The following is a 26685-nucleotide window of genomic DNA, read 5'->3' as shown; positions in this document are numbered from 1 at the left end:
ATTGCCTGTGGTTATGAAAAGAGATGTTCACACATTGGTCTAATAGTCAGTTGCAGTGTGGTGCTGTCAAGCAAAAAAAGCTGCATTTTAAACTTTTAAATGCATATTGGCATTGGAAACACAACTAATCAAGGAGAAATGTTGACACACAGTTCAGGAAAAAATGCAACATAATTTTTAAGGGTCATTTGGCACATAATGTAGGAGAGACTAAAATCCTCTTCTAAAACTATAACAAACACATAAGCACCAATAGCAGTTGTCTGCATACTGAAGTTAAGTGTGTGTGTGTGTGTGTGTGTTTAAGCATCTGCCATGTTTCAGTGAAGGGGGTTTAAGCAGTGCATGGCCTTTGCAGAAGCATGCATGACATAGTAAAGGACACCAAGTCAAAGGTGCACAGCAGTCTGTTCACACCCATGCACTATGTAACTTTATGTGTGAATGCAGCTGTTATTTAAGGGCAGCTATTCCCACACATCATATTCAGTAACCAACTCTGAGACTGTGTTGACCTGCACTAAAGAGCATCTGTGTCAAATGTGTAGATGTGTATGGCTACTGCATGCTCAGTCGGTCGGTCGACTGAAGCCCAAGCGTTCGTGCAGCTGCTTACTGTACCTGAACCAGAGGGGATAGGTTCTTCTGTCTTTTAGAAACACCTGCCTATAATATGATTCACACAACCGAGTTGAATGGATTTACACACGCACAGTATAATCACATAAACAAAGACAATGACAACAAATACAACATGTGGATGTTGAGAACATGCAGAGAGAGAAAGAAGAGGGAGGGGGAGAAAAAGAAGTGAAGGCACTGGCTGATGTTTAATGGAGGCATTCAATATATTTTTCCCAATTTTCACACCAAAGTTACCATTTGAAATGGGCTGAATAACCAAGCTTGTGTTGTATGAAGGAGGCATTGGGCTTTTGTTACACCTCAGATACACTAAAGTAAGCTTAAATTTTGAGCGCTTGAAACAAAAAGAAACATCTAATACGCCACATATGATACTTACAGCATCAGCATCCACTTTGTCTCTAGATCCACGGCTACCAGCCACAACAGACTCTAGTACCGCCACCCAGCGCTGCTTGTCAGGGAAGCTGGGCGCCATGAAGTAGAGGGACTGGCCTGGCCAACATGTGGTGTGGGGATGTGATTCCAGCTTCAACACATAGGGAATGTCTGTGTGCAGACACAAGAGATGGATCGATTGGCTACTCTGCAAGCGGCTTAATATCACAGCTGAGCAGAACTGTCAACATTTTACTGTATTTTGGGATTAAAAGTATGGAAGGGACAGAAGAATTCAATTTAAAATTTGGGGAGAAGATGATACACTTCAATCCCAGAATAGTCTGAGTGTAGCAGGATTAGCGAGTATTGATCCAGTACCTGACTTGGCAGTGTTGATGAGCTCAGAAGCTCCAACAGCTCCATGAACGGTCACTTCTCCGTCAGGCAGACAGAGCTCAAACTCCTCCTCAGCCTTCATGCAGTCTGAAGAAAAACACAGCTTGATTTCTATTGGATTCTGCAGTATTGATCTACATGCCAACATATATAGTTAAATTATGACAAAACTACCTCATTAAAGATTGGATCGGCAATTTTCTGTCAAGTTTAAAAGTATTGCTTCTATTATGAATGAAAATGCAATAATTAAAAAATAGTGCAGACCTTCTCTGGGCTCAGTGTCATAGATGGACACTTTGGTTCCATCAAGAACCACATATTTCCTCTCCCAGCCCTGCTGGCCACGCTTGCCGTTTCTATGTAAGCAAATATGCACATACACACACTCAATGTTGCTTATGCAATGTATTGCACATGTTCAACATGGCATGAAAGGACCAAAATAGTTACCTAGGCTGCTTCATCCATCCCTCCAAGCGAACATGCCCACTGGCCTCTTTGACCTGTAGTGCAGGTGAGTTTGCCTTTTCTCGGCACAAAGCCTCTGAAAAGTGAGTGGCATACTCAGCTGGCAGACCACAGGTGGCCGGAAGACATGGTGAGCATTTAGGATGGCACAGGGTGTGGCATTCTACAAGAAGACAGAGAGAGGGCTCAAAAATTCTCACTCAGGTCATTACACACTATTGTAATAGAGTCCTGTCATTTCCAAGGTAGCTAAAATGTCACAATCAAGAGTTTTTCAAAGATTCATGTTTGAGAGAACATAGGCACCGCGTGGTAGGGATTATCACAATGAAAATATCCAAAAAGCTGTCATCATTTCTTCTGCACTTGTTATCACAATAAGTGCCAATAACAATAGGAAGGTTATTGTGTTTTTCACATTACCATGTGTGCTTTTACACTGCCTCAACACTGTTGGCTTGCAAATGCATCAAACTTGCACATTTTTCTTTTCTATGACTCATAACAGTGGGAATTTAGACGACAGCCAAAACAAGAAAATCTGATTCCACCATGTGAAGGAGACTAATGTGATGGCTGTGCTACAAGAATTATTTCCAGTATTTTTGTCAAGGCTGGCCAATAACGTGTCCTCTGAAATATTTAAATATTTTCACATTCAGTCTGCCCAGCTACAGGGCAGGATACAGACCTAGACAAGTGGCAGCCTGCCGTCCAAAATGCACAGTGTCCAGGCAGACGGCACACTTGGCAGCCCTCATGTTGAGGCCCACAGTGAAACGATGAGGGATGTTGTGATGCATTCTCTCTTTCACACGACGCCCAAATTCTACAATGCAAAAGGAGAAGTAGAAGTGGGCAGTGATAGGAATTACTGAAGTGAGGAAAATGTGGCACCATAATATTTTGTTACAGGCTTAATCGCTGTGGTAGTCAGCAACAGCTGAATGAGATCCTGTTTTTAAGCCATATGGGTCAATTTGAATAATGAATTTTAATTGCAGATAAATGGTATATATGAATGTTCTTGTATTCCAAAATAGTCAATCAGAATCAGACTGCGCATGCCAATGAGCATGGGATGTAAGAAAATGTTTCTAGGTGAAAAACTGCTTATGCTACCATATGCTATCTAAATTATGACTCCAGGAATGATGGTACAAAAAGAGACAAGAACCTTGTTCTTGACCAATAAGAAAAAAGTTTTTGGTCAAGTTACAGGGAGCCAACAGACAATAAAACAGATGTACAGTGTGATAATGAGCATGCCTGTGCACAGTATAGCATGCATGTACAGTAGATGAGCTCCTAACTGTTTGACGAGACACTATGGTGACTGCTAACTTACTTTCAAACGTGACCCTCCTCTTTTCTGTGAGGAGCAAGAGGAAAGAGACAGAAAGGAGAGAGCAGTCTAACAATAGCTAAGTGAAAGCAAAAGAACACAGACATTTAAGAGCCTGATTCACAAAGCAAGTCTAACTATCCCAGCCAAATATTTTCTTTTGGGCTTCTAAAGATTATAGCTGGAGATTCGATTGGTCTGGTAAGCTTTTCACTTCCATGTGAATGCAGTGCTTTCAGGACTGTCATTAGATTTTTTACACAGAGCTTATTAGACAATGGGTTGTTTACACTTTTGGATGTGGTCTACTGAACAGGCTACGCAGCTGTGAAATATGCTGCAAAGGTTCAGTTTCCATGGTGATCAACTCCATAAAAATTGCAATTTAGCTTTGTGATAGCAGAAGGCTTGGATTAAAACCAATGTTACCTGGCTAATCCACTGTTGCTTCACTTTGTGAGACAGGCCCAAGCAGGATTACAGCGTTAGTTGGATAAATGCACAGTGAATAAAACCCAAAACTGTCCATCTGTTTTTTTTAAACTTTAGTCCATGTTCCTGGTTCGGAATGAGTTCCAGGCTTAAATGCACTGAGCATAGTTATCCATTTTATTTCACTTTATAATCCTGTTTTGTAAAACTGGCCATTGAGAGAACACACATAAAACACACCACATAAACAAAACAAGTGACCAGGGAGTCCATTTGTTAGCATAAGGTCGAATGCTCCTGTGAGGAAAAGTATACAGCCTCAAAACAGGAAATCCATGGTTTGAATTCAGGCTGATGTGCTAGAGGTTGCACCGGATTTATCCGTGTGTGTTTATTACACTAACCTTCAGGTGTAGAAGTCTCCTTGCAGCGAGTGGAGGGGTTGAGCAGGCTGCTGGGGTTGGGTTGATGTTCTGGGGATTTGACGATGGCCGACATGAGGATCTGATGCCGAGCCTGGGCTGGTGTGGAAGAACCCACATGTTCCTGGGCTTTGAAATGAGCCGCTGCATCAACAGAAGCAAATAAAGTAACCTAATATTAGATCAGTAGCTATTAAGATGGAAACATTTGACTCCATTACCAAAAAAATGAATAGATTCTGAAATTAACCTCATAGGACCTGGCAGGTAATGGAGCAAGATGCTGCCATGGTAACTCTGTTAAAACATGTCTGGGAAAAGATAAGGGATGAAGCATAAAACAGAATTTCCTGAGCTGACTGATGTAATTTCTCAGATGGCAGACTTCAACTTTTGGTGGTATGAGTTCAGAGGGAAAAATAAGATTGAAGGAGTTAAATCAACATCTCTCTGACTTAGTGTTGACAACAGTTTAAAAACAGGTTTTCAGAGACTCAGATACTTGATACAGGATCGTTGTACTTGAGACATTTGCCCTCTTCTGTAGGAGGATCAGAATCTTGGCTTGGCCACAGACAACATTTGTGAAGTTGGCAGAGATTTTCCATCTTACTCCTGGACATTTTGGGACTCAGCTTGTCTACGGATGCTATTAGGATATAAAATCTAAGAGATTCTGCTATATCGATGTGTAAGAGGGCTGTCCCTACCTTCTTCTCTAAGGGATCGCAGTTCTATTCTCATCTTCTGCAGTGCTTCTTCCAGCTCTGCACACCTTGAGCGCTCCTTTTCCAATGCCATTTTCATGTCACTGTACTGCATGGGAACTGCTGGTTGGGGCTGTGGAGCCACCGCCCCGTTAGTTGTGGTGCCTACATCCTCCCGCCGTCGACCAAATATACCCTGTTCATAGAGGGAATGGTACTGAATTTCATTTATAAATATGCACAGTTGACAATACTAATATTACACATAAACAACACTGCATACCTTGAAGCTGATTGTCAATCTAATATAGCTTTTACATAGTTATCATCAAAATACCTTCTTTTTTTTGGTGGGTTGGTCCATTTTGGCCTGAAGGAAGTCAATTAGTTTGGTCTGTTGGGAGATTGTCCCCTCCATTTTCACCTTCTCGTGGGAGTACACCGCCTGCAGGAAGGAAAACAAGAGCTCAGAGAAGGAAATACCTCTGAAGAAAACCTTAAAAAAAATTCTCTTTGGGAACATATGATTGAAGATTTCTTTGTCCTCTTAGTCCCACTGAGATAGCTTGTTACTTGCCAACATCAGTTGCACTATTTTAATATCTAACTAGGTCTCTCTTTCTCCCCAGAGACAACTGTATTTCATTTAATTGCAAAAGCATTGCATCGAGCACCTGTATATTCTCCAGCTGGTACTCCAGATCGGTCCTCTCAGTCTTGAGCATGTCAGTTTGGTCCAGGGCATCCTGCAGGCCTTGGGTCAAACGGAAAATATGACTCTTCTGGAGGTCCATCTGCTGCTGGAGTTTCCCTTGCTGCGTGGAACACCATCACACAAATATTTAAATAAGAAAATCATATTTAAAAATCAGCCACATTTAAAGTGGACACAAATATAATTAACCCACATAAACAGATATGTATCCCAAACAGATGTCTTAAACAGAGGCATAAAATTTTTTTAAAAAGGATTTTAAGTATATTTCTTAGCTAAAAACAGTCTGAATGTGTATGAGTGAGTTATAGTGAATAACATGTCAATTAAATGTAATAAAATGAAAGTTATGTGTAGGTATTTTATGTAGGTTGGTTGTATTTGATTTTCTACCTCCTCCATCAGCCTCTGTTTCAGTTCTCTCTCTGTTTCCAGTTTCTGTTGTAAACTGCGGGCATTCATCTCCAGCATGGCGTGCTTCTTCTCCAGATCATTGAGCTGTGAGAACATGAACACATTAACTGGTGACACAACCCAGTGTTGATTTTCCATTTTAATAAAATGCATATTTGTTGATTGTGGCAAGGCCAGACACTTATTTTAAAGGAGTGAAGATAGTTAAAGTTAGACTATAGAGAACAGACTCACAGTATCAGACAGACTTTCAGCCTTCAGTCTTTGCTCCTTCAAAGCCTGCTGTAATGCCAGTATCTCAGCTTTATGCTCTTTGACTGCCAGTTCCACTGCCTGGCGAGACTCACTGCTGCGCTGGTCTGCACGCAGCCTTTGAACAGCACAATAACAAGCCATAATGGTTAAACATTTAATGTATAAATACAATGGTATACAATATCATTTTCTATGTACATGTAAATGTAAGAATGTAGATGCTCCAATGTTACCTGTTCTGCTTCTCATTGTCCAGCAGTCTCTGCAGGTCCCTGGTGCGTCTCTCAGCTTGGCTTTTTTCATCTTCCAAAGCTCCTCTCCAAGCCTCCCACTGCCTCTCCTTCTCCAGCAACTCATCATTTAGAGATTCCAGCTCCACCACCTGCTCCTCCAACATGCTGCATGTGGTCTTCAGCGTCTCAATGTTCTGAGAGCATAAATGAAAGAACAGACTGAAAAGAACATCTTTCACAGCTTTTGGTGATACCACGTGATTGTTGTCTCTGAATTTTCACTAACAGCACATGGTCCAAGTATTATTAGGCTAAATTGTTACAGCATCATTTCTGTGGCTGTGAAAATTAGTATCTCAGGTTAAAGATACAAAAAGAAGGCCAGGTCAGACATTGACATTAATCAGTTACTCATATCACTATAATATCCGAATAATATCATTTTAATTATGTAATATATCTTTCCACCTTATCTTTCGACCTGAGGTTAGCAGCTAATGTACTTTAATTGCTCTAATTTGTAAATGTGTGTGTTACCTGTTTCTGATTGTTGAGGTGCATCTCACGGTCAGCCACCTCCCTCCTCAGGCGGTCCACTTCGTGGCTGAGCTGCAGCTGATCCTCCCTCTCGTCTGATGCTTCGTCGAGCTGTTTGGACAGGTAGAAGTTCTGCCGGTTCAACTCGGCGTTCTCCTGACTCAGCTGTGTAAGCTGCTCCTCCAGGTCAGTGATCACCTGAGGCAACACAAACAGGCAGAGGTGTTAGCCTTGCTTGTGGAAGTGCGAAGATATTTTAAGGTTTTGGCAACAAAAGCCTGGAGTGGTGGAGAATAATTGTCATAACCATTTAAGTCATTGGGCTGCTGTTTCTTGTAGATAATCTACAGCTACAATATGTACAATAAAAACACAGTTAATCCCAGCCCCACTAGTAACAAAAATCTTTGGTACGAAGATGTGGTAAACTGGTGTTTCATGATGCCAAATATCAAATTCATTTTCCCTAGATATCTTAGTTTCAGGTTAAATAAAGTGATGTGTTGAGCATAAGATATTAATCCTGTCAATAATTACTTTCACAGCAAATGCGAAAAAAAAAGTACTGCATCAACCCTGGGCTGCATGGTGACTTGGTGTTTAGCACTGAGAAGATCCCCGGTTCACGTCCTGGCCTGGGAGCTTTCTGCATTTTTGCATGTTCTTCCTCCTTGTACTCCGGCTTCCTCTCACAGTCCAAATACATGCTGAGGTTAACTGGTAATTCTAAATTGTCCGTAGGTGTGAATGTGAGTGTGCTTGTCTGTCTCGAAGTGTCGTCTTGCGATAGACTGGCAACCAGTCCAAGGTGTCCCCTGCCTTCACCTTAAGTCAGCTGGGATAGACTCCAAATTCCAATGATGATTAAGCGGTGTATAGATATTGGATGGACAGATGGTGTGTTATATGTTCCTTGTTCCCCACCTCCCTCTTCTCCCATCCCTCACCCTCTCCACCCCTCTACCTCTCTACCTCTTCTGTCCTTCTCAACCCGCCCGGCCAGCAGGCAGATGGGTCCCCCCACATTAGAGCCGGGTTCTGCTCAAGGTTTTTTCCCTGTTAAAAGGGTGTTTTCCTTGCCACTGTCACCTTGGGGATTGCTCTGGGGGTCAGGCATATGGGTTCTGCAAAGCGTCTTGAGACAATTTGACTGTAATTGGCGCTATATAAATAAAACTGAATTGAATTGAATTGAATGGATGTATCAACCCTGATATAATGACTCACTCTTCAATAGGAATAGCTCAATTTTGTTGACTGAATACATGTACAGAATGCAAAGCACAAAAGCATTTTTGTCTGTTATTAACTTTATCAAAAAAGATATATGTTCAAATGACAATGGATATTTCATTATTTTTAAATAGGCAAAGAACCAAAGTAACAGTGACATCAAAGAAAATAGTTGATGTGCCTAAAGTTCTTCATGTTTACAAAGTCGTACAATGCACAGTGTGTAACTGGAATAATGTGCTACACTATGAATCAGTGCATTAAAAAGGATTCATGTCTGTGACAACTGTAAGAAAATTTTTTACCAAGTGTATGTATTAAACAATCCTGGAATCAAGTGTTCAGAAAAAGTTGAACAATGCTCTGTAATAGCTACATTTTGATGCCTGACACATGATTCAGTGGACAACATTGTTACATTCATATGAACTTTTGGAGTTGCACATGAATCACCATACATTCAAAGGTCTTAGAAAATCATTTGACAAATTATTCTTCTGCCACTGAAAGCAGAGACAAAAGCCCGTGGCAGCACTTACTGAGCAACTGTCTCTCAAGGCATCAAATTTGCGCTGAATGTCGTCTCTGTGATTCTGTGAGAAACAAGAACAAATGAAGAGCAAAAATACATCCATATCTGAGTAACAGAAACTATAATGAGGAGTGACGTATTGCTGACGGCATTATTCAAAACAGATTGTTTAAAAATGTAACATGAACTTTCCTTCTTACTGCATTTATAATACAGACTTAAATCAAAATGTACTGAATGCATCTGCACCTGCATTTGTGAGTGACTGATTGCACACATATGTGCTTGTTTGTCTTACCCTGAGGGCTGTGATCTCCTCCTCAGCCTCAGCAGTGGTCTCTTCCAGCTCAGTCTTAGCTTGCTGCAGCTGACTCTCCAGGGCAAGACGTGCAGCCTGCAGGCTGCTGATCTGGGACTCGCGCTCCTGCAGGGACAGGGTCAACTCTGACACCTGCCTCTTGATCTCCAGTTTCTCTTCTTCATGTTCTAAGCCCATCTACAAGAAAGACAGGCTAAGGGTGAATACTGTGTTCATATTATAGTAACTCAGACCTGTAACAGATTGTATTTATATATCTATTTTAACCTTCATAGAGCACCAAACTGTAGGTGTAAAGCAGGACAATAGTAATGAAACGACAAAGCTAGACAAAGTATGCCATTTTAATTAATCTTAGGTTATGCAAGTCAAGTTGGGATAGGAAAAAGCACAAAAGGAGATTAATTAGATGATTTCAGGACAAGTTCAACTATCAGACACAGAAATGCAAACTATATGAAAAAATGAATAGACATGAGTGCATTCAGGTTTTCTATAGAATACTGACGCTACAGAGAAGGAACAGGCAATCAAAGTTGAATGTATGCATTTGTGTGTATGTGTGTTTGCAAGTGAGGGTGCTGAGAGGTCTGCAATTAGTGCCAATCTGTGTATCACGTCTCAGTAGGGAAGAGTGTGGAGGTAGAGATATGACATCCAGTCAGCAAGCTGTCCAACAGGAACATCGTCAGACAGCTCACCAGGGGGTGAGAGCTCTCAGGAGAAAACGGACATTGTGGTCCTCAATTATGTCAAAACCTCTTTTTATAATGCAGACTTGCACTGAATGTACAAACAAATAATGTATTTGGAAGTGTCTTTCTCAGTGTGGTGGAGAAACATTATGTACTTAAACCTAATGCGATATTAATTATTTAGGTGATCATCAAACAGTCTTCCACTTTTAGAGTAAAGTGGTGACTGCAACAAATTCCTGCTTTGTTTTTTTATGGTTATAGAATATTCTCTCAGCTTTTGTCAGCCATGCAACAACATAGTTCCGGAGATAACAAAGGAAAAAAGCCACTGGCAATTTTGCAAAGAGTGCCATTACAGACCTGTATTTAATTAGCTGTTTATCTGAAAGGTATCTGTGCTTGCTTGCTGATCAGTTGCTTTAATCCCTTTTGTGGATGGTAATGATGTAAAGCTACACTGTGGGCCTGTTAAAGTGAATTACTTAATCTTGAGCTAACAGATTTTGCACTGTCTCTCTGCCTCCTGTTGCCTCACCTCCCGCAGCCGGCTCTCCAGCTCCAGCAGCCGGGTTCTCTTGGTCTGCTCTTGCTGACTCATCTTCTCCAGGTGCTCCTCCAGTTTGGCATTTTGGGCTTCAAGCTTGCCTGCCTGAGACTCCAAATAGAACTTTTGCTGTCGAAGCTCTGAGATCATCTCCTCCTGGGCTTTCCTGACAAAAATACACACACAGATTCCTATTATAGTGCCTGTTTAGAAGCAGTCATCTTTCAAAACGCTCTTGAGTAGCACAGCATTTATTTAAAATATAAAAACTTTAGAATTACAAGTCTAAGTCAAATACATTCTGTAGTAGTTATGTGAACCAAAAGTTAGAACAAACCTCAGTTGTTCTTAGTGCAATGTACTGTAGCTAATTCATTTTAGTAAAGACAAGCTTGAGAATTCTGTTGACAATAAATTATTGTTAAAATTCCTTAAGTACATTCCTTCATTAAGATTAGTTAAGGCTGCATTTCCAATATTAAACCTATGAGATGACACACAGTTTATGCACAGGGCAACATATCAGCCATTGCTCATATTGTTGGGAGTGCACGCTAATGAAGCAATTGGAGACAGAGGCAGTGTGCATGGGGGCTCTCATGAAAGCGCAGTGTGGGCAGAGTTTCTAGTTAACTTACATATTCTTCTGGGTGTAGATGCTGCTGTTAGCAGCCAGCTTGTTAGCCTCTGACAGCTCAGCAATACGCTGCTCCAGGTTCTTCATCTTGGAATCCATAGCATTAATGGTCTGTAGGAGGGAGGCACAATAACATACTGTAAATTACATCCAAACAGAGTCAAATGCAAGGATATGTTCTTCTTTGATTGATAACCAAGTCCTACTAAGAATCATGGAACACACATATTTCAGCAGGAAGATTTTTTTATAGGCAACAGAATGTTGTACTTCAGCAAAATCCTGTTAGAGTCCATTAAGGTGTTACCTGAATCGTCTGCTGTCAATGTCAGATGACTACCTCTAAAAGCTTCTTAACAGCCTCAATTCTACCACATTGACCAGATTAGAATTTAAGCCCAGGCTTTATAGTGCAACATGAAGCATACTGCAATTTAATCGCTCTTCTTTAACTGTACTTTCCAATACATTTGAACTACTATAACAAACTACCGTATAAAGAAGCAGAAATGAAAAACATGGATTGAGTCTGGCTGTCATATTCTCAGAAGAATCTCTGAAGAAAATATTATTTTTACAAACAAGTCTTAACTTCACTGACATTTATGCATTTAGTGCTTTGGACATTCATAGTACAAATGAGGTAAAAAACATAACAAAACAAAACAACAACAGAAAATTTTAAGCCGGACAATTGTATATACAGTTCCTGCTCTAATATTCCAAAATTACTCTTAGTTGGTTTAAATCAAGCTTCCTGCAGACCTCAGTAAATAATTTAAGAGCAAATCCCAGAGAGGAATATGACTTTCAAAAACTGCTGATGTGTTGTCTTACTGCTTTCTGCTCGCTGATAAGTTTGCAGTTCTCCCTCGACTCCTCCTCCTGCTGCGCCCTTCTGGCCTCAAGGCTCTCCTTGTCAGCCAGATCTGCCTTCATTTGGGCCTCCAGAACCTTGAGTCACAACCCGTGAATATTAGACGTGGCAGTTTTGATTCGGCAAATTCATATTTAGGTTTAAGCCTGTAATCTGCTATGTGATAAAGCAATCATTCATGACATGGTTGTAAATGTACAACCTGGTGTGGATACATTAATTAGTGCGGTGTCAGATCTCACCGTAAAACATGTGACAGCTTTGCCTTACATCCACAACAACACTGATTTAAAATGTCAGCACTGACTCAGAGAGACTACTGCAAAAATATACATATAAACATTTCAAAAATATCCTCAGTGGTCTGGAAAATATTACATCTATGCACCTTGATCTTGTCTTCATAAAGCCTCTCCTTTTGAACCAGTTGGGTTTCCATTCTTTGAGCTGTTGACTGGGCATCCCTCAGGTTCTCCTCCAGTTCCTGGAGAATTTACAAGTACAATTGGATATATCTAATACCATAACTGTAAACACACAATTATACTACAAGCTGTAATGTAGAAAAAATTTTTCTTGTGTATTCCATACAAAAACAACACTCAGATGAAATATAAGTCTGGGGTGTTTACTTAAGCAGCCTAAAACCCAGGATTTACAGAAGACAATATGGCACAATCTACTGAAAAACAAAGCAAAAACTATTCCAAGTCTGCTCTCACACCAAATACAGAAAAACAAAAGAAAAAATGGAACTTGCATTGAAAAGCTGGAAATCCACCAGTCGACTGAAGCGTTGCCTGCTCATGTTGACACTAGTTATTTCATCTATGTCAAAATCTATCTACGCACTCACACTGGATGACTAGTAGCCATTTGTGAGGGCTCAGTTCTCTAAAGAAAAGTGTGTATAGCATAGACATGTGATAACTGATGAGGATAGATTGGGAGAGGGCTGGATCAGTGGGAGGAGTGGGCATCGGGTTGTGGGGTGAAATTAGGGGTGGAGCGCTGCAGAGTATTAGCAAGCATTATCTGTAGCTCTCTCACCAGGATCTTTTCAGCCATCTGCTGGATCTGCTGGGATTTGGTCTGAATGTCATCCTTCAGCTTATTCTCCCGCCGCTCAACCATCTCCAGCCTCTTTACCTGGTTCTCCAGGGTTTTCCTGCCCTCCTGCTTACACAACCAAAAAGATCACATAAGACAAGTTGCATGGACAAGTTTCTAGTAGTGACTTGTGCTGGAATGGTCCAATTACCAAAAAAGTATATTTAACAAAGAAGCAATATTTAACAAATCTGCATGATTTAGCATAGTGGGTTTAGTCTGGTACCTCTGTCTCTCTCAGGCGGCGCTTTAATGTGTCACTAGAGTCGGTTTTGCCTCGCAAGCGCTCCAGATCTCGTTCCAGCCGCTCTTTGGCCTGCCGGACATTCTGCAGCAGCTCAGTGGCTTCTGTGCTCGCCTTCACTGCCTGGGGAAAAATCAAAAGGTCAAAGGCTGTTAGTGAGTCCCAAGACAAACATCTCGATATGCTTGGACAAATTCTACCCAGTGAGACAGTAGGAGAAAAACAGCTATACTGGAGAATAAATGGGGAACCATAGCAGGCTGTAAAAATGACAAAACTGTTTAATGCTTTTTCAGATGACTAGGAAAGACAGCAGATCAAAAGGCTTTAGTAATTTAAAGAAGAACAAATCTTGTTGGAAACTAGGAAATTAAAAAATGACAGCAAAGAATTACCTTAGACAGTTTGTCCTGGAGCTCTTGGATTTTCACCTGCTGTTCAGAGTTAGTCTTAAGAAAGAAAACAAAGTAAGCTCACTCAACAAAAACTGGGAAAATTACAGCTCCGATGGCATATTTGACAAAGAGCAACAGTCTGGTCTTTCTTTTACCTTTTCAAGTTTGGAGAGAAGCTCCTCCACTTCAGCTTTCCCCTGCTCTTTGGCCTGAAAAATAATTAACATAATAGTGATTAATCAATAATTTTCTCCCTGAAACTCCTGTTTCACTTGAATAAAAACAGTCTGACTCTGAAATCTACAAATGATAGATTTATAAATCAAAACTTGCGTGATATTGACTGCAAAAAACTGCCAAAATAAGTGAGCATTGTGTTGTTCCTGCTGTGCTTGTTGAATTTATAGGATGCATTTTACGATTCATTCATTTATTCTTCAGCAAAAGGGCAAACACAGCAGCCCAGACAGCACTTTTCATCATAAACCACTTGGAGTTCCTCTGGAAAGACCCCCAAGAGCTTCCAGGCCATCAGGGAGATGTTATCACCACAGTAGTGTGCCCCGAGTTTGCTCTGGGGTTTAAGTCTGGCATGTTTAGATCGCTTCCAAAGAGAGGCATTCAGTGGGTTTCCAGACCATGTGACACCATTTCAACTGAGATCCACACAACTACTAAATGCTGTACTCTTCAAACAAAACCGACAGCTTGCTGTATTTTGAAAGGAACTCACACTTGACTCACACTTAATTTGTGTGATGTAGTCTGAGAAACAAACAAAATAAGCTGTACTTTTGATTTGCTTCACAAAGATTTGAAAAGTTTATAAAGGATACAAACATTCCTTAAGGACAAAAAGTGAATCCTCGTCCTGCTATTTGATGCACATCTGTATTACATGAACTATAAACATTTGTGGTGCAAAACATACCTTTTGGATTCTCTGCTGGTATTCCACGGCTTTCCTCTTGAGCTCTTCACTCGTTTGTCTTGAGTCTCTAAGTTCAGCTTCATAGAGGTCGCTGCGACGCCGGGCAGCTGATAGGTCCTCCTCCAGCTGCCTGATGGTCACCTGCATCTCCTCCAGCTGGGCATGGTACTCCTGGAGCCAATGAACAGCACAAAGTGGTCAACAAGTTATGTGTGACATGTATGTTTACGTTATTTTTCTCTAACAGTATAATGCAATACTCTCAAGTGATGCCATAACAAGTATTATCATTGTGATCATCGTTATATATACATCTAAACCAAATTCCTGAACACACTGTCACATTCTTTGAAACTATGAAATTTTAAAACTTTAAAACCAGAGGTTGTTAACTACAAAACAAGTTTGACGCATGCCTGCTTTCTTTGTATTAGCTGGCTCAAAAAAACAAAAATCAGTGGTAAATTATGTTTCACAATAGTGGTTAGGAACATTTTTTTGTTAATCTATTTTTTATTTTTTTTTAATCAAGCTCTGTGCATGCTGCCATAATGGAGGCCCTCTGACTCCTCTTCCGCACCAAATAGACTGATTGTGTGTCGCCTACATCAGTCAAGGTGAAGCATTTGTTATAATGGAGAGCTTTGAGGAATCTAAAAATGCATTATTATTTGCAACTGCAAATGATGAATTACAGGGATGCTAGTGCAAAATTGTTAATCTTGGAAGTTAATATATGTGTTTCACCAATCACTGCACTCTCAACGCACCTGTTTTTTCCTAATGTGACAGGTGTACAGTAGAGCTTTTAAGCTTTATATTTCGCAAATTCATAGTTAAACATGATATTCCTTAAAGTGCATTTAGATCAGTCACTGTCATGTAAGTAAAGATATGTGGAAATCACTTTATTTTTTTGCCAAATCAAAGTGAAACTAATGTTATTGATTGAATATTCTTTGTGATAAATACCAATAGACTAATTAAATTTCTAATCTGTGTTCTATTAGCTGCAATTCCAGCAGCGTAAAACAGACTTGGCAGCAAATCAGGACTATGCATAGAATATTTATATTTTTTTTTGCTCTCTCTGGAGCAGATTAACTGTGCAGAATAAGTTATCATTGTGATCCAGCAGCTTAAAAAGAGAGCCACCCTCAAAACATTACAATATCTTACTTTAGGTTCAACACACCTCACTAAAAATCCTGTACAAACTAAAGACAAGTAACTGTTAATGTCTTTGTATAAAGAAACATTTTTGAACCAATAAAGTAATACAGGGAAGTCTTGGCTGTTCTTTGTTTTTTGAATAAGGTACTGTATTTTGGCTTTTCCTAAAATAAAATCAATCAGCAGATTTTTACATTGCATGTTTTATCACAATGCGATAGCAACAGCAGTAAGGTTTGTTTGGTGAAGTCTGAACAGGGGCTGAGCTGTTAGTGCAGGCAGCATTTGCAGCCAGTGGTATACAGACAAAGATATACTTCACGGATCTGCTGACACGGTTTCATTGTGCAGTGATCTATAGAACCTGCAGTGCACCGTAGCAATGACCATTTATCACCAAAACTGTCAAAATCAAGGATAACAACTCAAGAATTACCGCTTTAAAGTTGTAGTTGCCAATTTTGCACTATGGGGGTCCAAGTGAAAGGAAAAATAACTGCTCAAGTCTGTAAAAATCTTTATAGACAAATCAGGTTACACTGATGTTGGTAAACTCTGTGGCAAATCAAAACTCTACCTTTTTGATGAGTCAATTCATGTGAACCAAGATTTTCAACCAGTCACCACCTCAGGATACTCAAATAGGCAGGAATGACACAACTGTTGTTGAGCATATTTCATAAATGAGATTAAGGGGTTTTGGCTTTAGAAACAAGTTTTATTTATTATTATTATTATTTCTCATTTGACTTATCAGTGTGTATTAAAATACCATGAATACTACATGTCATTCCCCTGAGTGGAGGGAGAGTGGATCTCTTGACTAATGATCAAAGTCTCCACTCTTGCACCTTGCAGGGATGCCATCTGCAGGGATGACCTTTATGAGTGCTGAGGACAAGGGAGTCCTCAGAGGGAAAGCCCCGTCAGTGTGACCAGGACACACCGAGAAGTAGTACAATCTCACTGCTTCTCCATTGACTCCACTATCAGCTATTATCGTATAATGATAACACTTTTGAAAATAGCAGAATATCCTCAAATAAGACAACAGCTTTTGGGATGTATGCGGGCATTTTTTTCCCATTTGACTACACATTTTTGGTATACATACCTTTAAGTGTTTATAAAAAAAAATCTTTAACTGCACCACATCATTATCGTGATGAGAAGGAGGAGACAGTGGATCATTTGAATGAGGAAATTTACATACTTGCTCCTTAATTTCTTGCAGCTTGTTGCTCTGTTCGCGTATGTCGTGCAGCAGCTGCATGGCCTTGTCATCCTCTCTGGAGACCTCAACACGTGCCTCCTCCAAGCTTCGCTTTAGGCTCTGCAAACACACAAACGTACATGAACTCAAGGCTGTTGTTGGTCCAGTTTGATGCAGATTTTTTAAGTGTTGAAGGTCAGTAATAAAAAAGTTCACAGATACCAACTTCTGCTAGAGTGTTTTTTGTGAAAACATGCAAATTGACAAAGCTGGTAGTATGACTCACACTACACTCAGTAATGTAGGTGGCGAGGTCTTGCTCCAGGATGCTCCTCTGAGTCTCAGAGGCCTTCAGCTCCACATCCTTCTGGTGGAGCACTGACTCCAGGTCAGTCATTTTACGCTGGAACCTGGAGATTTCCTGCTCCATCTGCATTCACCAGAGAAAATGTCACATGTCCTTATTCAACGCCAATAACTACAAGTTGATCATTTACAGCAGTTTTCAAATATTAGTGGTTTATGTTGCTTAAATGCGGCAGAACTGTAAAGGTACTTAGAGGTCATTTGCTGTAAATAAGAAGGAACCATCAACCATAAATTCAAATCATAAATGCTTTCTCTGATCTATCACTCAACAAGGAACGCTTTAAAACATGCAGCTGTAACGTTACTCTAATGCACACAACATTAACATGGCTTTTTACAGCAGCAACAGAAGCTTCCTTGGTCTGTGTTATGTCAGCTGGAATAAATATAAGAAAGCTGGTAATAAAACGCAAAATGATGGACTGATTGTCTTCAATACAAAGTTCCTAAATATGGAAGCACAATTTTACAGTTTCCAATATGCAAATATCCAATTTAGTGTCGCCTCAAAGACAGATTATTCCCAGATATTGCTTCGTATTTATTTATAAGTCAACATATTGAGCAGTTGCCGTGATAAGTAGAAACAGAAAAAAAAAATATCGGACTTTACTAAAGTGCTTTAATTCTCAAGTTTCTAAATATTACAAATTGTTAACAGAGGTCTGTCATAAAACAAATAGCATGAACGAAAGCAGTAAGAGACTGTACACCCTTACCTTGTGACATTTGTCTTGAGTTTCTTGTAGTTCTTTGCTTTTAAGGTGCAGTTTCTTTTCCATGGAGTTGGTCTTAGCAGGAGAGTTGAGGCCTGCAGACACCGATCTGGGGAAGCAACATTACAAAAGTTCTTTACCACTATCTAAACAAATCAAAAACAACTACTTCATACATTTCAATATACTGTAAAATTTATGAAATGTGCATTGTAATAACTAAATGTTTACTTGAATTTGTAACTTTGTAATTTCCAAATCACATAAGCTACTCAGAATGAGGATGACCAGCATTATTGTATCATGACATAGACACATAACACAACAGCAATCCTCAACATTATTGTAGGTGTAATTAAACCACATACAATGCAGACACAACAGCCACACATCACAAATGAGCAGTGACAGCATAAAGGTCTGCATTGACTCAATTTTCCTTTATGAGAAGAGTACGTCAAAGAGTGATAACAATAAAGCTCATGATAACAATTAGGATAACATTCAAGAGAGCATTTTGGAAGAGAGAAAGAGCTAAATATACTATATTCATTGTCGTGTATTCTGGACAAAACAGACTACATGAACAAAACAGTCCTGTAGAACTGGGAATATCTGCCGTTTGCCTGACAAAATAATGCGACAGGAGAATTTGGGCTATGTTGTTGCTTGGGGTTGGTTTACACAGAGCTCTGTAGTGAGTCCAGTGCACTCATTTTTCTTGTTTATGTAAGGTGATGCCCTATTTTGTTTCCCATCTTTTGGAATAATTCAGATGGAAAAGTCAATTTTCACTCTTTTGTTAACCAGAGACAACACCACTCTGAGTAGAAGTCTTCTGAATAAATGAATGGGTTTGTATGAATGAGTTCACAAATACTGCAGAGGGATCTTTAATAAAGTTGACTCCGACTGAGTCACTGTGTTAAAAATAATCACGAAGCACGGCTCCCTTTGCATCTCTGCACTGAGAAATGTCCCCCGGAAACAGAAATACATGGCACATGTGTACATATATATCTGTATATATATATATATATATATATATATATATATACATATATATATATATATATACACTGTATACTAAAGACAGATTTAGAATGTAGAGGAACTACAGACACATTTGACTCATGCCATGAACAAAAATGGTCCAGTACAATCCAGTTTTGTATTTTTTTTTTTTTTTTTTTTTAACAGAAATCTAGACTAAGTAAAGAACGGGTTCCAGCTAGCTGAATGTGTTGCCAATAAAAAATTGATGTCCAACATCAAAATTCAGTTCTCCAGTGCCTAGTTGAACAGTTTAGCGGGGCTGGTGTACAGATAATGTGGCAATTTAAGTCATCAGTCGGTGGTTTTTGAATTGAATTGCATTGTTTTCAACATCTTTTTTTAAATTTAAAACTATGGAGAGTTTAGGGATTTCTTCTTCACTATCTTCCTCTGATTTCTCCTACTTCTTGCTGTGTCTGCTTTAAATTGAAAATGGAAACAACAAGAATGTTTTGAAGGTAGCATATGTAATATGTCTAGAGTTCTAAGCATCATGTAGGCAAAAGAGAAATCTTGTTTTTTATAACAGAGAAAATGCGAGGCCACTCTTTTCACAGCTGAGGAATTGGGTAGTTGTCATGTCTTTGAACTGTGGAGGAAAAATAAATGAGTAGCCAGTGCAGACTGCATTATTGAAGAGAATCAAAGAAAGACAGGGACACAAGCAAAATATGCAAGTAAAAAGCTTAGCAGCACTGACCTGGTACAAAAAGAGAATATAGTTCATAAAAATGCAAACACACACACATTATCCTACACACATGCAATAAGTTTACACACAAAAAAACTAAACAAAACAAGTCCAACATATCTTTTATACACCTGCATTAAAATGTGAACAAAATTGCAGGGATGAGTGCACTAGCCTAGTCGTTCCAAATGGATTCTAAACAAGGGGGGTAAGATGTGACCACCAGATCATATAATGCAAAGTATAATACTTTTTGTTTGCTTTCATTTAAATGCAGCTTCTAAAAATAATCATTTGACATTTACAGATATACACTCATTGACGTTCCTCCCTAAAGTTGTGCAGAAATGGGTCCACTTGCATTTGAAAAGTCTAAATCGACTAATTAAACTCAAACTATCTGAAAGTGCTGAACAGAAGGAAAAAGACACTGATTATTTTCCATTCTTGTCAGTAATGGTGGTAAATAATCAAAACATTTCAAATAGGTGGCACTGAAAGACATGGGTCATTTTGTTCAAAGGGGTTTATCTCCTGTGGAATTTTTTTGTTTTGTGCGCGTGTTCAAATGGGGCTTTTGTCCTGATGGTGGCGCTACAAGGAAGCTCAGGGCTCAGTGAAAACATAAGAAACAATTCTCAAAGCCTGTGAATGTCCTCAACAGATTTCCTGAAAATGTGGTCTTTTGTTACTAAGATGGCTTGTCAAACTGAAACCATAAACCATATGATAGCACTAGATAAAAAGATCAAAGTCACCTAAATTATGAGCCATTATCCTCTGGAGACTATGTATATCCACATATGCCCACTGTAGCCATTTGCAGTAATCATTCTGATCAGATCAGTAGTTGTTTAAGTATCTATTCTTGACTAAAGTGTTAGATGACTGACAAACAAACAGCTGACACTGTTGTCATGCCCAATCACTAGTGGGCAAAAAACTACAACTTCTAAAAAATATTTGTACATTTTCTAAAACACCAAAACTTCCTCAAAAGGGTATATTTTCCTGGATATTTATGAGTCTTCATTAAAACCACACAGCAAAGATGATTTTCTGACACTAAACCCCAGACTGCTTATACATTTGAGGCAAGCTGTTAAGGGGATTTTGTTGTTTAGTTTTCCTAATGAGGAGTCAGACAGACAAGTTCAGAAAGAATGAAACCCCCCTCCACAATACCAGGAAGCTCCAAAACACATGATTGGTATTTCATTATGCTTTGCTCTGCGTTCATTTCTTTTTCCTATTTGGCATTGTAATGAGGAAGGTGTACACACATATGCATGCACCCACACACAATTGACACATTCTATGAGCTCTGAGCTCCTCTTAATCAAATGCAGCAGAGAAAATGACTGGCTTCACTAAAAAAACCATGAACAGATGACTGATGGTATAACAGCAAGGGACAGAGACATTAGAAGAGGGAGAAAATAAGAGGAGGAGATGAGACGGGTAAAGATGGGGGTGGGGACTGGGAAAAAAAAACATCACAGTAGTAACCATAGAAATAGATTCTCTTCCCGAATCTGAGGTCTCATTCTTTTTCCTGTCTAATCTGCTAACGCTTTTTCCTCCCTTTCTGTTGCTGCTGCTGTCATGATCCGCAGTCTCCAGCACCATTAACCTGCTAGAGCACTGGCATGGGGCTATAGAAATGAAACCCATCCTCTCGCTTTATTATCAGAGGTTAAGAAGCCAAACACCATTAGGCATAATTACAGTCCCAAAACCCGTGCTATAAAAGTCAGGAGCCCATTATGCTTCACAGTAACAGAGAAAGCACAATAACAGCAGCGAGGGTGGGAGTGTGTCTATGTGTGGGGTTCCTCTTCTCAGCAAACCTCATTGACACACTCAGCCGCATACCAATCAGTGTCGATGGCAAGATAACGCCAGCTCACATCCTCTGGCCCATTCATTTGATCTATCTATGCATTGGATAAACTATGTGTGATCTCAAGGCACAAATACAGGAATCAGAACAAGAGAGCACCAGAGAACAGGGGGGATTCCTCCCCTCCCTCATTCCTTGTCTGACACAGCATATGGCCAAACCCATTTTAGCCCTAGCAGGTACAACACTAATGACAGGGACAACACCAACTGCCCAGGCCACCATGCTAGGTCACCTGAAACAAGACTACCTGGAAATTGTTGCCGTGATAATGAGAAGTCTAAAGGCAGAACAGCAGCCAGTGCTAGTCTGGGGTCTTTACCAACAAAGGTGTTATAGAGGGGTATGCAGGAGGTCTCTGCATTGACTAGAGAAAAACAGGGGTTCGACTTGGAAAAAAGCCCTACAATGCCAAGTAAACAGGTAGAACTTACTCAGTTTTGGCCAAAATTGTCAACGCTCTGCTGAAGAACCACCCTAGAAAGGGCAGATCCTGGCCCTGGAAGCCCGCTGGCGGAGCTCCTCGCTGGGCTGCTGAGGACGGCCAGGGGGCTGCCTGCTCCGGCTCCTCAAAATTAGAGGTGTCATCTTCAGCATGCAACGCAGGAACGAAAGGCGGGAGAACTGCAGGAGAAGAGGATGAGAGGAGAGAATAAGAGGGCAAGAAAAAAAAAGGAAGCGGTGATGAACAAGGTAGCAAAAAAAAACAAAACAAAAAACATAAAAATAAAAAAAAACACAACAAGGAGAAAGGGGGAAGAAAGGAAGGGAGGAGGAACAGAGCAGAGCGGTGGAAGCCTAGAGTGCGGTAAGTCGCGCGTTGATGCACATGCTGCCTCTGTCCCTCCCTCCTCTCCTCTCTTCTCTCTCTCACACATGCTCACTCACTCTCTCCCTCACTGCAGCAGAGCAAGCTAATCAGCTGGAGCCAATGCTGTAGCATAAAGCTCTATCTGTGCTCAAGTGTCAATAAAGCAGGGCTGCATTGAAAACACAAACATTTATACATGTGACACTGCTTCTTATGTGGCATTATATAGCTGTAACTCTAAGATAATTAACATAAAGAAAACTGCATTAATAACTCTAAAAATCCAAACAATTATAATGTGGTTTTAAAATAACAAGTTTCATTAGTATTCAGTGTTGATAGGATCATCATAACTAGAAAACAGCTCAGAGGAAATGACGGCATAGAAATGTTTGATAATCACTTCAGAAGAGGAGGGTTTATTCATCTGGAGACAGAAGCTATTCTGAAGAGAAAAATAAACACTCATCGCCCCTGCAGCTGTATACTTGTTAATTACAGAACCACTGTAGGGATGTGGTTCCTCAATGTGACCATCCTTTACTTAAAATGTCTACAAATTTGAGTCTTATGGGTGTGTTTTCTAACAGAAGGCAAGCTGAAAATGCCAAACTCAATGGCAACAATGACATTCAACAAATGCACATGTATTTCTGCCGTAGAAAGCGTGTCTGGTGTCGCCTGCGTAAAAGATTTGTGCTGCGTCTGTTGAGAAGCAGATGAGTTGCAGATCTTTACTCTGTCTGCCTCGCTTCTCGTCTCTGCCTCCCTCCCATTCTCGTCCTCAGGAAAGAGCTGGCCTACTGCCAACGGCTCACAGAATCTCATTATTTTACTACCGACAACACCACTGGCAATGCAATGGCTGTTTGTTGTCTATGTGCACCCACACGGTACACTTAAATATATGTGTTGTAAACAACCTTAATAGTCATATATCATCTATCCACTAACATGATTGCAGCAAACCTTTGGCGTTTCAAACCAAATTCAGCATGTTTACCAGAAAGACAGAAGAACAGAGTCTCAAGGGAGAGGAATCTCCTCACCTTGTCTTAAGTTGTTCCAGTCTACACTGGAGAAGAAAGAGTGACAGCGGAGTCCCTGGAAACCCAGTCGCTCTTTCGCTCCACACAGCAAGCTCTGCACCAAGTCTACAAACTGCTTACTGCCCCGTGATTCCTCTGGAAACTTTAGATAGCGCTGTGGGCACACAGCATGAACAAGGATTTGTTACATAATATATAGACTGATCAGATATTACTTAATTAAGACTGCATATTTTATGTACTATACTGGGAACACTAAGCAGACAGTTTATTTTTTCAGTTTTCTGGAGTTCCAAGTTACAGACTGATTCAGATCAGATCAAATCAAGTACCAGACCAGAAGTAATTCTACACACCTGGAAGTTTAGGATGTTATGGATTGTCTTGGTAGAAGTGCTTTCAGAAAAAGGCGACCTGCCATAGATCATCTCATAGGCAATTACTCCAAGGGACCACCAGTCACACTCAACTCCATAGGTGCTTTGAGAGCCTCCATTCATGGCTGCCAGGACCTCAGGGGAAAGGAAGTCCTGGGTCCCAACAGGCACTGTGGGAGCGGCCACCTGGAGAAACATTAATAAAACACAATGATGTCACTGCCAAGAACACTGAAGTTAATGCATAAAGCAAACTGTGTAATCCACTTACTGTTTTGTTAGTAGTCAGCCTGGCAGCTGATCCAAAGTCGGCCAGCTTAATGTGACCGGTCCGATCGATGAGAATGTTCTCTGGTTTGACATCTCTGCAAGTGGATAGTTTGGAAGACATTTGATAATGCTTCTACTGCGCTGTTTGTTGCCTAAGTACTGCAGAAGTCTACTGCTCTGATGATAATGGAATACATTTGTGAACTGCAGCAATATTTTATATACCATCATACGCTGTACTCTGCGCTAAATTACAGTGATATATATCTCATTTAGACTTTCTATCACCCTAAATCAGAGGTTGCACTTCGTAACCAATGTCTTACCTGTGGACATAGCCGAGCTGGTGGACAGCATGAATGGCCTCTACCAGCTCAGCCAAGTAAAATTGTGCCATGGACTCATCAAATTGATCCTCATATCGGTTTAGCAGAGACATCAGGTCACCACCTGGCAAATACTCCATCGCCTAAAGACATATTTGTATACAATGAGGAATTGGCAGAATAAAACCATAACCAGCACGTGGGATTTTGAAGGGCTGTGTTTGAATTTGATTGGTCTGGTACCAAATGCTGTTGAAACATTGATGAAGGTCTATAAATATGTCTATATTTAGAAGGAAAAACAAAGCAACAAGTGCAAATCCACATGTGATTGAGCTTACATCAAAGCTGTGTTCAGCTTAAGCTTACAGGGTGGCTCTCCTCATTACAGATTCAGTTATGTAACGCTGGTTACTATTGCAGATTTATCAGTGATACTGCAGTCAAAGCACTGGTCTTTAATTGCTAAAAATACACCATGAATAACTGCAACATCCCCATGTAGCTTGTGAATCTGTGATCATAACGTGTGAAAGACGACATGTTTTCAGTCAAATGCCACAACAAAAACAACCCTTATTCAAAGATATCTAGTTTTGAAAGTTTGGAAACACAAAACAACCTTGTTCCTGATGACTCATAATGTTTTCTGCTGTCTGCACCCTGAGATTAAATGCAACAGTCAAGTTGATTTGAGCTATATGGTTGCAGCCATACAGCCATAACAGGCGAGAGCCCCTGGCGCATGAATGGTCGGCGAGTCTGAATGAACGGGAGCATTCTCCAGTGTTACCTAGCAACAGGGAGACTGGGTGCCTCGCTGACACACGGATAAAGATGGATGCTTTGTATTTTCCTCCATGCTCAGTTAGGAAGCAGGGTGAGACAGAGGAGGAGTGAAAAGAGAGGAGGAGGAAGAATTGAGACAGACATGCAGGGGGCATGAGGGAAGGTACATAGAGGGTAAGAAAGAAAACAAAGGGCAGTACACAATACAAGGCTTGGCTGACCAGGAAAGGCTTTCTCCTAAAACCTAAGCCAGTCTAGGTCATCAGGGAAAAAATAGATTGTATGTGAGGTTAACAGTCATCACAATGATTACACAGGATGTTCTCTGTGAGGAGTAAATTGAGTGTTTTGCAGCTGAAGATGAGACCATTAAAGGGCCGAACATTATGGGAAATGTGTCTGTTACCCTCCTTAACGGAGTCAAATCACTCACTCATTCTATGAATACACATTAAGTACAGAGATCCATGGGGTATGTAATCTATATGGGAAAAGCTTGTGGAAACAGTGAGCTCTGCTCTTGATTTTTTTCCTCCTCACTTTTCCCAGTGGTAATTTATAGAATGTGACATTTTGATTTTAGTTGCAGTTGGAAAACAAATCACATCAAGGCAACCCCTAAGATTGCCCCCAGCACCAAGAGGCCGTGTCCCACAGAGAAGCCAGCATTGAATTATGTTATTAATCTGAACAAAATCCTGAAGACTATTGAATGTACTGGTGGCCAACCTGCAGGCCAACAAGATGACACAACAAAACTTGAAAGTTGCTGTGAGGTGATCTGTTTTCACTTTAAAAGAAGGCTTACTATTGCCCTTTGATTCAGAGCCCTTCCTTATTTCTTTCATTGCTCACTTCAGATTCCTTTGCTGTAACAACTAATGTACTATTCTGTCAGATCCCACTGTATTATTAGTCACATTCAGGAAACCACCGTTGAAATGGAAAAAAGGTGCAGGAACCAACCAGTGCAGTTTTCTTATACAACATGTTACATTGAAATAAAGAATATATTGTATTCTGTGTATAAATTAAATGTAGAAAGAGTAAACAAGACAATGTAGGGGTTTTATTGGGCAGGTAACTTGTACACAATGAAGTCAATGGACAAATAATGACATGCATGAAAGCAAATTCCCCTGAATTCTTTTTTGTTTCTGTTTTGATTATGAAAACACTAAAAATACTAACTCAAAGAACGACCAACAAATGTGAATAACATACCAAGTAAAATTTCTTTAAAGATGCTATATGCAAATATTTCATTTTGAAAGTCCCGTCACTGCTAACCAGCTAGCCTCTCAATGTCATTCAGCTGCCTCTCCAGTGAGTCTTTCATCCTGCAGAAGGACTCTAACTCCACCATCTTGGACTGTAGTTGGCGAAGACAGTCAAATATTTCATCATGAGCAGACATTATGACATTCTTGTTCTGCTCTGCAGCCTTGGTGAGCTTAGCATGAACCAGT

General features: G+C 40.2%; 1 protein-coding gene across 8 annotated transcripts in view; it reads right to left on the bottom strand.

Annotated features, from left to right (window-relative positions):
• cita (citron rho-interacting serine/threonine kinase a) overlaps window positions 1–26685 on the bottom strand; it is a 38772-nt gene that overhangs the window by 8734 nt on the left and 3353 nt on the right. The window contains exons 6-39 of one of the 8 annotated variants that reach the window (XM_023284334.3): window positions 24428–24570; window positions 24103–24196; window positions 23811–24017; window positions 23455–23608; window positions 22029–22218; window positions 17948–18053; window positions 17146–17289; window positions 16860–16979; window positions 14474–14644; window positions 13698–13751; window positions 13543–13596; window positions 13130–13270; window positions 12844–12972; window positions 12182–12277; window positions 11754–11870; window positions 10918–11027; window positions 10271–10445; window positions 9017–9214; window positions 8726–8779; window positions 6954–7151; window positions 6417–6610; window positions 6163–6298; window positions 5908–6012; window positions 5474–5614; window positions 5137–5244; window positions 4803–4995; window positions 4075–4236; window positions 3242–3265; window positions 2585–2722; window positions 1876–2056; window positions 1690–1781; window positions 1405–1509; window positions 1025–1194; window positions 622–666 (exon numbers count right to left, since the gene is read on the bottom strand). In XM_023284334.3, coding sequence (XP_023140102.2) covers window positions 622–666; window positions 1025–1194; window positions 1405–1509; window positions 1690–1781; window positions 1876–2056; window positions 2585–2722; window positions 3242–3265; window positions 4075–4236; window positions 4803–4995; window positions 5137–5244; window positions 5474–5614; window positions 5908–6012; window positions 6163–6298; window positions 6417–6610; window positions 6954–7151; window positions 8726–8779; window positions 9017–9214; window positions 10271–10445; window positions 10918–11027; window positions 11754–11870; window positions 12182–12277; window positions 12844–12972; window positions 13130–13270; window positions 13543–13596; window positions 13698–13751; window positions 14474–14644; window positions 16860–16979; window positions 17146–17289; window positions 17948–18053; window positions 22029–22218; window positions 23455–23608; window positions 23811–24017; window positions 24103–24196; window positions 24428–24570 — 4449 coding nt within the window. The remainder of the gene's footprint in view (window positions 1–621; window positions 667–1024; window positions 1195–1404; window positions 1510–1689; window positions 1782–1875; window positions 2057–2584; window positions 2723–3241; window positions 3266–4074; window positions 4237–4802; window positions 4996–5136; window positions 5245–5473; window positions 5615–5907; window positions 6013–6162; window positions 6299–6416; window positions 6611–6953; window positions 7152–8725; window positions 8780–9016; window positions 9215–10270; window positions 10446–10917; window positions 11028–11753; window positions 11871–12181; window positions 12278–12843; window positions 12973–13129; window positions 13271–13542; window positions 13597–13697; window positions 13752–14473; window positions 14645–16859; window positions 16980–17145; window positions 17290–17947; window positions 18054–22028; window positions 22219–23454; window positions 23609–23810; window positions 24018–24102; window positions 24197–24427; window positions 24571–26685) is intronic. The other 7 variants (XM_023284335.3, XM_023284341.3, XM_023284337.3 and 4 more) reach the window with 7 other exon arrangements.

Source organism: Amphiprion ocellaris, chromosome 5, assembly GCF_022539595.1.
Source record: "Amphiprion ocellaris isolate individual 3 ecotype Okinawa chromosome 5, ASM2253959v1, whole genome shotgun sequence".
Taxonomy (NCBI): Eukaryota; Metazoa; Chordata; class Actinopteri; family Pomacentridae; genus Amphiprion; species Amphiprion ocellaris.
This window is presented reverse-complemented; position numbering and strand designations above follow the sequence as displayed.